This window comes from Lynx rufus, unplaced genomic scaffold, assembly GCF_022079265.1.
Source record: "Lynx rufus isolate CCGP_SWC_20201006 ecotype Redwood Valley unplaced genomic scaffold, mLynRuf1.p SCAF_2, whole genome shotgun sequence".
NCBI lineage: Eukaryota > Metazoa > Chordata > Mammalia > Carnivora > Felidae > Lynx > Lynx rufus.
The window spans coordinates 171,669,740-171,683,062 of NW_025814834.1; the positions used below are offsets into that span (position 1 = coordinate 171,669,740).

The window sequence follows — 13,323 nt, forward strand, 5'->3', positions numbered from 1 at the left end:
CCGCTCTGGAAAGCAGTGTGGAGGTTCCTCAGAAAATTAAAAATAGATCTACCCTATGACCCAGCAATAGCACTGCTAGGAATTTACCCAAGGGATACAGGAGTACTGATGCATAGGGGCACTTGTACCCCAATGTTTATAGCAGCACTCTCAACAGTAGCCAAATTGTGGAAAGAGCCTAAATGTCCATCAACTGATGAATGGATAAAGAAATTGTGGTTTATATACACAATGGAATACTACGTGGCAATGAGAAAGAATGAAATATGGCCCTTTGTAGCAACGTGGATGGAGCTGGAGAGTGTGATGCTAAGTGAAATAAGCCATACAGAGAAAGACAGATACCATATGTTTTCACTCTTATGTGGATCTTGAGAAACTTAACAGAAACCCATGGGGGAGGGGAAGGAAAAAAAAAAAAGAGGTTAGAGTGGGAGAGAGCCAAAGCATAAGAGACTGTTAAAAACTGAGAACAAACTGAGGGTTGATGGGGGGTGGGAGGGAGGGGAGGGTGGGTGATGGGTATTGAGGAGGGCACCTTTTGGGATGAGCACTGGGTGTTGTATGGAAACCAATTTGACAATAAATTTCATATATTGGAAAAAAAAAAAAAAGAGTTGCCTGCTCTACTGACTCTAGCCAGGAGCCCCTGAAATTATTAAAAAAAAATTTTTTTGGGGCGCCTGGGTGGCGCAGTCGGTTAAGCGTCTGACTTCAGCCAGGTCACGATCTCGCGGTCCGTGAGTTCGAGCCCCGCGTCGGGCTCTGGGCTGATGGCTCGGAGCCTGGAGCCTGTTTCCGATTCTGTGTCTCCCTCTCTCTCTGCCCCTCCCCCGTTCATGCTCTGTCTCTCTCTGTCCCAAAAATAAATAAACGTTGAAAAAAAAAATTAAAAAAAAAATTTTTTTTTAATGTTTATTTTTGAGAGAGAGAGAGAGCAAGTGGGGGAGGGACACAGAGAGAGGAAGTCACAGAATTGAAAGCAGGCTCCAGGCTCTGAGCTGTCAGCACAGAGCCCAATGCGGGGCTTGAACCCATGAACTGTGAGATCATGACCTGAGCTGAAGTCTGATGCTTAACCGACTGAGCCAGCCAGGCACCCCTTGAAATTATTATTTTAAGGCTAGAATGATCTGAGGGGCTGGCTAGCCCTCTCTCTAAGGTGCTAAATGGTGGGTTTTATTCTTTTTACCTGTAAACTGTTCACTACTACCTGCAGAAGTGTGGTGATTTTAATAATACGTTTTGGGGGAAATTCATTAGCAAAACTCACTGCAGTATCCTGCCTCTCAGTGCACCATATCAATCTCAGAGACATGTGAGGTGCTGAAATAGGAGAGGTAATTAGCAGCATACCTCTTTCTTACTTCCTGGTATATTTCTTTGTGCATCTGGACGGGACTCTGGGGGACCACAGTTGATAAATAATTGTCTGCCTTAGTTGATGACAACCATACAGTGGGAATTTAACCGTGTTGGCAATCATTTATGCTAAGGGAAAAAGAGCATTGTATTTTTTCTTTCCTTTAAAAAAGGAGTGGAGGAAACAGTACTTGGGCAGTTGGGTAACAGTTTTTGGGCATAAGAAAAGAAATCATTTCCCATTCCTCACAAACTTTGATTTACAAAAGAACGCTGGAAGCTAAAAGCCTTGTTGATTTATCATGTGAAGCAAAGAGTAATTTTTCTCCCCTTGTTATGCTTTCATATAATCATGCTCACTGCCTGTATGGGTGGCATTAAAGAATTTCTGAATAAAAATAATAATTTCTTGCTCTCAACCTTCATAATTCACATCAGCAAGCACCCTGCTGGGCGGTGATGCCTACTGCCAGTGACGCTCAATCTTTTTTTGCACGCCACTTATCTGCCTCGTGCAGCTGCGTGCTCCATTGATCGCAATACCTGCAGGATAATGCGCCCGTAGGCGTTCTTCAGCAGATTAACCACATCCGCGTGAGACAGCCCATCCAAAGGTTGCCCATTAATGCTGACAATCCGATCTCCAACCTGGAAGTACAAAAGTGGAAGAAAATCACTATCATTAAGAAAAATTAAATTTGAGAAGAATGCTTAAAATTCTTTGTAAGTCATATTTCCCATTTGTGGCTATTGTGAAGGTTCCGTGTTTCTACTGTGTATGCATGTTCCAGAAACATGAGGAATTTTTATGGCTTTCCCCAAATACAGATCAATCAGAGAAACAAGAAGGGGGCCAGATTTGATCCTGAGAAGGCACGGCAGGCCACTTTTGTATTTTGGCAATGGTGGTGTTGTATACATCCACTCACCAGTAATAGTGGGGTGTACAAATTAACTGTTCAGTAAAGCTCTAATGAGGAGGCCAGATATTTTCTCCTTTATTTTTCTACCTAAGTTAAGATGGAGGGGCAATGGGGGGGAAAAAACATAAGAGCATTAATTCTGGTTGAAGGACGATTCTCAGGTCAAATATCTCTCGGGGGAAAATTAATTTTGGGTGGAATGGAGTGCTAAAAATGGTATCGGAGGCTCTGAAAAAGGGCTGCAATTTCTTCTTTCATCAAGAAGCTTTGATACGAACAATAATATTTTTATATGCCCAGGGGCTTAATGAATTTTAGGTGTAAACTTTCTCCAATGCATTTTGCCCTCCGTGTGGGTCTCTGTTGGAATTCCAACTTTAAACAAAGTGCCCATGGCTGCACCTTCGTCTCCTACCACATGCTGTTAGCACTTCACCATTCCCCTTTTGTTTACCTTAAGCTTCTGTGTACGTGCAGCCACACCACTGGCCTGAATCATGGCAATAAATATTGGGATATCTCCTAAGGGACTTCCTTTTCCTCCAGCAATACTGATTCCAAGGGCATCGCTGAGCTCCTAAAAAAGAAGGACAACACCATGTTCCTATATTTAATAAGAAAACCCCACAACCTGGTTGCCCCCAGATAGCTGTTGCACAAAATCTGTCCGTGCTGCAGGAGGCCAGGGAAACACAGGAGTTAAATGCAGTGCCTTTGGAGTCTGAAACACCTGTGTTTCAGTTCTAGCACTTACTTAGCTTGGGGGGAGGGATCTCAATGCAGTTCCTTAAGCAATTAGAGCTTCTGTCTTTATATGTTGGTTTGAGGATTACATGAGATGATATAGTGCAGTCTTGGCCTACAGAAAAGGCTCGGTAAAAGGCAACGGTAGGAGCACAAACAACAAAAAAATACAAAACAACCCTATGTTACAGCTCAGTTTAGTGGCCAATTTTGATGCAGACTTGGCAAGTATGATCTCATATGGTGTTTATGATTAAACTGCCACACATATCATGCTCTTCTGGGTGTGAACAAACACACTTGGCTCTCAAAGAGCCGCACGGCTGCATCACAATAAAGGATCTGAGAGGACACCCGCTGCAGGGACAGCCGAGTTTGCGGAGAGAAGTAAGATGTGACTGAAAGCGTTCGCTAGGATCACTGGGTGAGGCAGCCTGGTTCACGCGGACCCCGGTGAAGGGATCCTGGCTGCATTCCAGGCCTTCCCCATATTGCTGCACAGGGTTACTATTTTAAAAATCACTCAAAGAATGAATGATGAGTTCCAGTTTCAGCCTGGTCGCGTTGCACGGCCGTGGCATCCCTCTCCTGCTGACTCATTACAGTGAACAACTCTATCAAACACGGAAACAACTACCTGAGGTTTCTGAAAAGTAAAGAAACTCAAACAAATTGTGGTGGAGGGCCAAAACTTGGAGAAAAAACGTAAGGGGTGGATTTCTCAGCTGTTTTCCTGGCAGCTTGGTCCTGAGGGTGAGCCCCAGTCAAGGAGCTGTAAAGGTGGAGTCACTCTCTCTGATATTAACACCTATCTTGCCCCATTTTACCTCTTCTGGCCACCAGAGCCAGAGAAACCAGGCAAGGGAGTGCCTGGTGGCTGGAGAATAAGGGAAGAAAACTAGAGTAGAGAGAGCCTGAGAGAGGGATCTAATCCAATAAGAGGGATCACACAGACTTCTCAGGCTCCATTCTAAGCTTCACACGTGCAGGACAGACCGACATGGAACTGAACTGGGATGTCAACCATCACTCACATTCTGAGCTGGAATGGGTTGATCGTCTGCTAAAGCATAAATATCAACACTCTTCAGAGTCTGTACAGCATAACGTTTATGAGATCCAGGGTAAAATCCTAAATTACTCAGTCTGCAAAGAACCATTTTCTATGAGACCAATTTTTTTAAGGGCTTTAAAATATGTAGAACAGTTGAAAGTAAAAATTACAACATTGTTTGGTGGGGTTCTCAATTCATCTAAATGTAAACATATGACATCTATGGCATAAATGTTAGTGGTATGGTTGTGGAAAAGGGACCTATATGGTAGCAGGGTTTCTACAGTTTTAATTGATCATTTAAAAATATATACCACTTAGTGAGCTTCAATTTTACCTCATAAAGTTGGAAAAAGGGAAAAGAACAACAAGAAAAACCATGTATGAAAGAACTTTATTTAAATTTTTTTTTTTTTAATTTTGAGAGAGAGTGCATGCACGAGAAGCCATGTGAGTGGGGGAAGGGCAGAGAGTGAGAGTGAGAGAGAGAAAGAATCTCAGGCCAGCTCTACACTGTCAGTGCAAAGCCCGACTTGATGTAGGGTTCATTTTCACGAACTTTGAGATCATGACCTGAGTCGAGATCAAGAGTCTGATGCTTACCCGACTAAGCCACCCAGGTGCCCCTGAAAGAACTTTAAAAACTCATGTCACGGGGGCACCTGGGTGGCTCAGTCCTGTAAGTGTCAGACTCTTGATCTCGGCTCAGGTCATGATCATCTGGTTCATGAGATCCAGCCCCATGTTGGGCTCTGTGCTGACAACACAGACCGCGCTGTGTTTCTCTCTCTGCTGCTCCCCTGCATGTGCTCTCTCTTTCCCTCTCTAAAAAAAAACAAAAAACAAAAAAACTCATGTCACATAAGTGTGAGGACTCATTCTTTATTATTAATAACACTACGAATGCTGCCACATCATGTCTATAAAAGAAGAATGGTGATGCTGACCTCTCTAGTCACAGGTAATTTATACCCTGTTTTCCAGCACGTTTGTGTCTAGCTTTTATTTCCTGAATGCATCAATAGTAAAGCCCTGCATGCAAAATGGCAAGATGCATTTCATCGCAAAGTTTCTGCTTGGACCATTTGTGGGAGAATACAGTTGGTAGGAGCAGGCCGTTTTATAAAAGCCTGTAAAAAAAAAACAACTGGCTGAAACGACTAAGGAAACATAAAATTATATTTTATAAATCTTGGAATGAGGAGAAATTTATGGAATAACTTGGCTTTGTTCGAATCCATCATAATGCTTCCTTAATTTGTCCATAATTATGTATATGTTGGTAGATTTAACTTTCCTATAGGAAAGTTATGTCCATATGTCCCTATGTCCCATAGGAACATCTGAGTTGCCACTCTGGTGGAAAGACACTAGGAACAAATAAAACAGATTTAGCTAAAGTTGTAATCACTAATAATGGATGTCACTTCCTGGACATTTATGATGTACTAGGTACAATGCATTTGCATTACTGCATTTAATCCACACAAGATTTACTTTGTGAGGCGTTATCATCCCCAGTTTACAGATAAGAAAACCTGAAGTCAGTAACTTGCCAAAGGTTATAGAGCTAATAAACGGTAGAATGCCTTCAAACACAGCTATGGTTGACTCCAGAGAGCTAAGCTATGCTGGATATCTCTTCACTGCAGTTGAACCGTGGTTATAGCAAGGTCATACTTCTTGAATCCCAAATGTAATGTTTAGAGAGAGAGATAGAGGGAACGTGCATGCGAGCAGGGGAGGGGCAGAGAGAGAGAAAGAGAGGGAGAATCCTAAGCAGCCTTATGCCCAGTGCGAGCCCAGTGTGAGGCTTGATCTCACTACCATGAGATCATGACCCGAGCCAAAATCAAGAGTTGGGCTGAGCTGAATGAGCCACTCAGGTGTCCCCAAATTTAATGTTTAAAAGTGATCAAAGTGAAAGTACTTTCCAATATTCTGGATATCACACAGGAGTTTGAACATCAGGATATGACAATTTTATGAAATACATATTATACAATCTTTTGGGGAAGGGAATTTAGTAACATGTATAGAAGCCTTTAAATAACAAGTGTGGCTCTTGACTCAACAATTTCATTTCTAGAGGTACCTGGGTAGCCCAATCTATAGAGCACGTGACCCTTGATCTTGGGGTTGGAAGTTCAAAGCCCACACTGAGTTAGAGATTACTTAAAGATTAAAAAAATTTTTTTTTGTAAACAAACAAAAACCAATTTCATTTTAGGAACAAATCCTGAAGAAATCACTCATGATATGGACAAAAAAGAAATACAAAGATGTTGTTATAAAAGAGCAAAAGTTGAGAAATGTGCTAATTGTTTAGTAGGAGGAAGCTGATTAAAAAAATTATAGCACATGATATGATGGGATACTATAAAACCAATAGAAATCGTCAACAAATACGAGCATGACTAAAAGTTCATGCTTTAAAGTGAAAAAGACAATGGGGTGCCTGGGTAGCTCAGTCGGTTGAACATCCAACTCTTGATTTCAGCTCAGGTCATGGTCTCACAGTGGTGGGACTGAGCTCTGCACTGGGCTCCATGCTGGTTGTGGAGCCTGCTTAAAATTCTCTCTCTGCCCCTCCCCTGCTGGCTTTCTCTCTCTCAAAATATAAAAGTGAAAAAGATAAGCCTCAAGAGTATACCCATATGATACCATTTTGTTGTTGTTGTTTTGTAAAACTTAAACACATGCACAAAACATAGTGGATGGGATGTACCCAAAGATTCACAGTGGTCTGTGAATGATGTGGCTTTACTGATTTTTCTATTTATGAAAGATAGAACATTTGATTACTTCAGTGAAACTTAAAAGAGGACAGTAACAATCCAACAAATTATATAGTAAGGAGAAAATATACATTTTATGCAAATCAACAAAGATCAGAAAAATAGCAAAATTGACTTACCCTGATTATTTCAACGGTCCTTGGTCCTGTATCTGCGCCTATAAATAAAAAAGCAACACAATTAACTTTTTAAAATTAAGAGACAACATAGTATTTCATATTAACCCATAAAAATGGTGTCATTTTCTAGGCCTTTCAAGAGAGAATAGTAGAGCTAATGGCATGACATACTTTCCCCAAATCCAAAATGGCAACTATTGATTACGGGCTACTTTGAAGAAGCCCTCTGTTTCACATGGATGTGGTCATCATCATTTGGTCTGACAAAAGCTGATGGGCTGTACCAGCAGCTGCCTGGAATATGGTGATTAAACGGCTTGAGGGGGGTGAGCTATTAGTGTTTTACTGTACATTTTTCTGCCTTAATCAAAGATAACCCTCTATTCAAGGAAAGACTTAAAAAGACGCCCTGCTCTGCTCCACTTGCAATGGCATATGCATGTGTAACTTTCCTCAAGCGACCTGTAATTTCAAATTTTTCTCTTTGGAAATGGTTTTACTTTATGAAGTGCCTACACCCAATGTGGGATTTGAACTCACAACCCCGAGATCAAGAGTCGCGTGCTCCTCCGACTGAGCCAGCCAGGCCCCCCACTTTATGAAGCACTTTAGATTTCCGCTTTCTTACCACGTGATTTGTGTAAAATTTAAGGCAAAATTCCCAAAATGAATCTCTATGGGTTTACTTTCTTTAGAACGGGCTTTTCATAAAGGCTGGGGCTTATGTGCACACGTTCAAAGATTTAAACTTAGTATCTTAACTGAAGGAAGGTGAAGAGATTGTTTAAAAAAAAATTTTTTTTTAAACGTTTATTTATTTTTTGAGAGACAGAGCATGAGCTGGGAAGGGGACAGAGAGAGAGGGAAAGTCACAGATTCTGAAGCAGGCTCCAGGCTCCGAGCCGTCAGCACAGAGCCCGACGTGGGGCTCGAACCCATGAACCATGAGATCATGACCTGAGCCGAAGTCGGCCGCCCAACCGACTAAGCCACCCGGGTGCCCCAAAGAGATTGTTTTTTAAAAAATATTAATATTAAAAAAGTTGGGCAGTGGGATGTCTTTCCTCGAGGTGTGTCCAAGTAATACCTGAACTTTTGGGGGAAGGGTCTGTAGCTCTTTTTGTGCCGACCAGGCTTTGCAGGCTGGCGATGACAGGAGCGAGGGCGGGGTGGAAGCTGTTCGGTGCACTGTGTTGGCTGCCCTGGAAAGAAAAGCCGGCAGTCAGCTGCGTGGAGACACGAGCTTGCTCTTAAAAATTCAGACTTAGTACTTTAATTACTGAAGTAACCACAACCATATCATAGAAAATTCTAGAGAGGCTAAAAGGGAAAACAGAAGTTAGCCCTATGCATCCTCTTACCACACAACCCAATTTCATCTGACGTTTTTCCATTGCATTCCCCTTTCATTTGTGCTTTTACGTATGGTTTCAATCATCAGGATAGGAAACGTGTAATAATTTTTAAAAGTTTATTTATTTTGAGAGAGAGAGAGAGAAAGAGAGCATGAGCCACCCAGTTGCCCTGAAAACTTGTGATAATTTAAGCTTTTCTTGCTCCACATGAAATCAGAAACATTTTCCTAAGCTGTTACATAGTGTTTATATATATGATTATATAGCATCACATATATATATGATTATATATAAACATATATATATGATGCTAGCTATATAACCATATAATCATGTATACATGTTTATATAAAACAACTATAATAAAATCTTAACAGACATTTTCTCCTCAGTTGAAGGAGAAAGCAGCAAATATCAAGGAGATATGTTGTTTTGTGAATGGGTTAAATTTTTTTCTCAAAGATTTTCCTGGAGTCAGTAGTAATCCAGCCCAATCTGTTATACTTCCATTACTGTCCTTTTATTCATTTAAATAAATATTTGAGGTCTACAATGTATTGTAACATATGGTTAGTGGCTACTCAAAGAGAGTCATGTACACAGTGGAGGACCCTTGCAGAAAATAATATAACCAAAGAAAAAAGTAAAAAGAAAATAATGCAACCAAGAGTACAGAAGGTTTTCTACCAAATTTTCAAGGTTATGCCTCAAAATTATGATAAATTATAATTTGATCCATTTCCCTAGTTCCATCATGCAAGTTGTTTAACATTTTAACATTCTTTAAATATGAAAATTTACAAGGGCATCTGGGTGGCTCAGTTGCTTATGTGTCCTACTCTGGATTTCAGCTCAGGTCATGATCTCACAACTGTGAGATTGAGCCCCTTGTCGGGGGAAGCCTGCTTGGGATTCTCTCTCTCTGCCCCTCCCCCACTCATGCGTGCACGTGTGCACACGTTCTCTCTCAAAATAAACTTAAAAAAAAAATACAGAAAAGGTGAATTATACAGTAGACATTCATATGCATGCCACTTAGATTCCACAATCAATATTTTTCTGTATTTTCTTTATCATATATCCATTATCTGTTCATCAACTTTGAAAATTATTTTCAAAGCAGGCTCACATTGCCAGCATGGGGCCCGATTTGGGGCTCAAACTCACTAATCGTGAGATCATGACCTGAGCAGTAGCTTAACTGACTGAGCTACCCATGTGCTCCAATTTAATTTTTTAAAGTATATTTTTATTTATTTAGAGAGACAGAGTATCAGTGGGGGAGAGAGGCAGAGAGAGACAGAGAGAGAGAGAGAGAGAGAGAGAGAGAGAGAGAGAGAGAGAATCTTAAGCAGGCCCCATACTCAGCACGGAGCCCAAGGCAGGGCTTGATCTCACACCCTGAAATCATGACCTAAGCCGAAATCAAAAGTCAGATGCTCAACCAACTGATCTACCCAGGCACCCCTATTCATCAATTTTTAAAAATTCATTTCAAAGTAAGTTATAGACATCAATATACTTCACAATGGATATGTATATTTAAAGGAGTGTTTTTATATTTTTCCTGAAAGGATTTAAATCAATAGTGCTCTAATACTCAGAATTAAGGAAGTACAGAATATTATAACTTTTGCCTAAAAAATCTTAGAGCAATGTGTTTGCCAAGGCCTTTATAAATATGAACTGTGCCTGGCAGTACTCCCTCAGTTACCTGAGGAAAAGATTTCTCAAGTGTTTTTCCATTACACAGTTTGCACTACAGAGTAAAGATACTCTCTTCTGGTTGCCGGGGAAAGACATTATTTTAAAAGAAGGAGCTTGGGCGCCTGGGTAGCCCAGTCCGTTGAGCATCTGACTCTTGATTTTGGCTTAGGTCATGATCTCACAGTTTGTGAGAATGGGCCCCATGTTGGACTCTGTGCTGGTGGCATGGAGCCTGCTTGGTATTCTCTCTCTCTCTGCCCCTCTCCCATTCACGCTCTCTCAAAAATAAACATTAAAAAAAATGACTCGAGAATTATGGATTATTAATCAAGTCTTATTTCCTCTGAGCTATCTCACAGCTAATTTCTATACTATTCTTAAAATAAATAAAGTAAATAAATAAAAGAGGCTTGGTAGCCCCCAAAGATAGAAGATCTCTCTTAATGAACCTACTTTCTCTAGTCCAAGTCAGTGAATTATAATTCTCCTTGGCTTTCAAAAGAAGACATTTATCTCCCCATCTTGTAATTGCCCAGAAAGAAATCTGTGCCCCTAGGGGGTCCTGACTGTTTTTAAATAGGTTTGGGAATAGGGTCCTTTTTTTTTTTTTCTCCAGCTGGGTCATGGGCTGGTCTTCAATTCACGATCATGGAGCACATATCCTTTCCACAGCCAGCTATAAGCCTTCTTTCAATTAGCCAAATATGACTGCTGCCTCTCATATAATCTCAGCCAAATTTTAAGGACAAAGTAAGGATACAACATATTTACTGTTTTTCTTAAAACTGAGTCAGACTTCTACCCCCTGAAGTAAAAATTCTGTGTAGGAAGGTAAGGCACTTTGATACTTTGTCTCAGGTTTACAAAATAGAACAGCTCACATTTATATATCAGATAAATGGTGATGATGGTTTTATTGACATTTAATAATAGACCTTCTAAATTTGTTAGCTCTGCATTTAACCTGAGTGTGAACTTTATTAATTACCCAAGACTTTCTTATTATACATGTTCCTCAAGGGCAGAAATCTAGTTCTACTTACTACCTCGTCCTTCAATTCAAACTTTTCTTAAAACACTGGAATCCTTTGTATCCCTTTGTGCTTTTGTATATGCTAGTCCATCTGTCTGGGATGCCTTCTCCCTCTTCAACCTATCAAACTCCTTTTGCAGTGAGACCCAAAGGGGCCTCCTTTGTGGCGCCTTCCCATATTCTCCAAAGAGGAAAAATTTTATCCCTAGGATTGTTCAGGGATAATCTAACCTCCTGTTAGATTAGTGAAATTAGCCATTAGTGAAATCACTCAACAAGTGAATCTTCCACTAAGGAAGAAGCTGAGACAACTATTTTGCATCTGAGGTTCCCACTGTTGATACAAGTCTGGTTAGAATCATTATCAACCATTTACTCCTGGAGTCCCATGGCAGCGCTGTGTCTTAGTACACATGATATTTGCTGCTCATTGTGTAGACCAGAAATGAAAGAGATAAAATATTCTAAACATGATGTTTATTGGGTTTCACTGCTTTCAAGATTCTCTAAGATACCTAGTCTGTGATCCTATCCGAACAATGGTATTTTTTTTCACCTATTTTCTAATACCAATGAAGCAAAAGAGGCAGTTCGTAGCATTCCAGAAGCATTCCTGTATGCAAACCACAAACTCAGAACGACTTCTGAACAAAGGCCTTGGAGAGGCTTTAAGCCTATGGCAACCAGGGAGAGGACTAAAACTCATGCTTTTAACCTCAAAACAAAGGCCCATCTATAACCCACAAAGGGGAATGGAGGTCACAGGCAGGTTTCTACAGTTTCATTATGTACCAAATGGGACTAAACATATAGTCTACCATCTTGATTTTTCAGCCATTATAATTAAAACAAAATAAAAAACCCCAAAACTTTGAAATATACTTTGTTAAAAAAAAAAAGTGGCACTTACATCAGCCTTGCAAATAAACATAAGATGTTTGCTAACCTACAGAATGTCACCCACTAAGGCCTCCCTCTCATAGGATAACCCCCCACACTTCACTCTCTTAGGAATATACCATTAATTGCCCTCAGCATGTGTGAGTGGCTATTCACAAGTTAACTTTATAGCAATATTTAATTGAACGAATAGAACAATGTTGTGCTAATGAGGGTCAAATTGCCACCAGATGTTGCTTCTTTCTTTCTTTCTTTTTTTTTTTTTAAATAAACACAGCTGTGTACATGCATACATAGGCAATACAGAACTAATAGTGGACAACAAAAGTAGTTCTAAGAAAACACTGGCAGGCAATAAAGGAGAGAAAAATCTAGGGATTAATGAATTTCCATCCCACCTTTCATTTTTATTTCAAACACATTAAAATGCACTGAACTTGGTATTGTGAATATGCTGTATATTATACATTATTTCCAAACAACCACTTATGAAATGGGGACTTTCTCTCAGTGGGGACAGGTGAGTCAGTGTGATGGGAAGCCATCAACAACCTGACTGTTCTGTGACGTCTTCCTTGAGGAGGTCCAGGAACCAGCACGGAGTCTTCCAATCTCTAGCTGCACCAGCCCCTGTGCACACTTGGAAAGACAAGAAAAGAGGTGAAAACCAGCATTTATACTCTAAAATTATCATGGCAGGGCCTCCGCTCATCTCTGCAGCCAACAATTGTAAATGGGTGACAAAAGCAACAGGCAAAAAGGAAATTCAGTCCTCAAAAAATCACACAAAACAACAGAAATTCACCAACTCAGCGGTATTCACGTCATGACTTCATGACTTTTTAAAACATGGTAAAAGGATTACATTTCAATTCACCTCTTTTCCTTTTCCCTTCTGATGAAAGTATTCACGAGCAGTGACATAATTAAGGAAAAGTGGGTGAAAGGAAGACTGAGAAATCAGACATGGAGATAATCTACAAATAACTTCTCTCCTAAGTCACAACCGAGAGTTGACTACACTAGAAAATCAGGATCTTGCAATAAACAGAATTCTTTTGTCTTTGCAAAAGCTTCCACAGCTATTTGTGAAACAGCATAAGATGAAGCTGGTTATAATTGAATGCAAAGTTACAGGAACTTTTATTAATCCGTTTCCTCCAAAGGAGGTAGGGTCCATGTTGCAGAGACACTTGGAAGGGAAGGAATTCTGAACCTTTGCCTCCCTATGACTTCAGTGAGGAATAGCTCTCGTGGTGAGAAAACCACTCAAGCAGACCCTTGTCATCTTGGGCGTGCTGCTCTACTTTTTCAAACTTCCTTTGTGA

At 40.4% G+C, this 13,323-nt stretch overlaps 1 protein-coding gene across 1 annotated transcript in view; it reads right to left on the minus strand.

Annotated features, from left to right (window-relative positions):
* The window catches only part of PATJ (PATJ crumbs cell polarity complex component), a 368,066-nt gene that overhangs the window by 25,021 nt on the left and 329,722 nt on the right, over positions 1 to 13,323 (minus strand). The window contains exons 38-42 of the mRNA XM_047084721.1: positions 12,548 to 12,634; positions 8,088 to 8,202; positions 7,001 to 7,038; positions 2,740 to 2,862; positions 1,906 to 2,010 (exon numbers count right to left, since the gene is read on the minus strand). Of these exons, the coding sequence (XP_046940677.1) occupies positions 1,906 to 2,010; positions 2,740 to 2,862; positions 7,001 to 7,038; positions 8,088 to 8,202; positions 12,548 to 12,634 (468 nt within the window). The remainder of the gene's footprint in view (positions 1 to 1,905; positions 2,011 to 2,739; positions 2,863 to 7,000; positions 7,039 to 8,087; positions 8,203 to 12,547; positions 12,635 to 13,323) is intronic.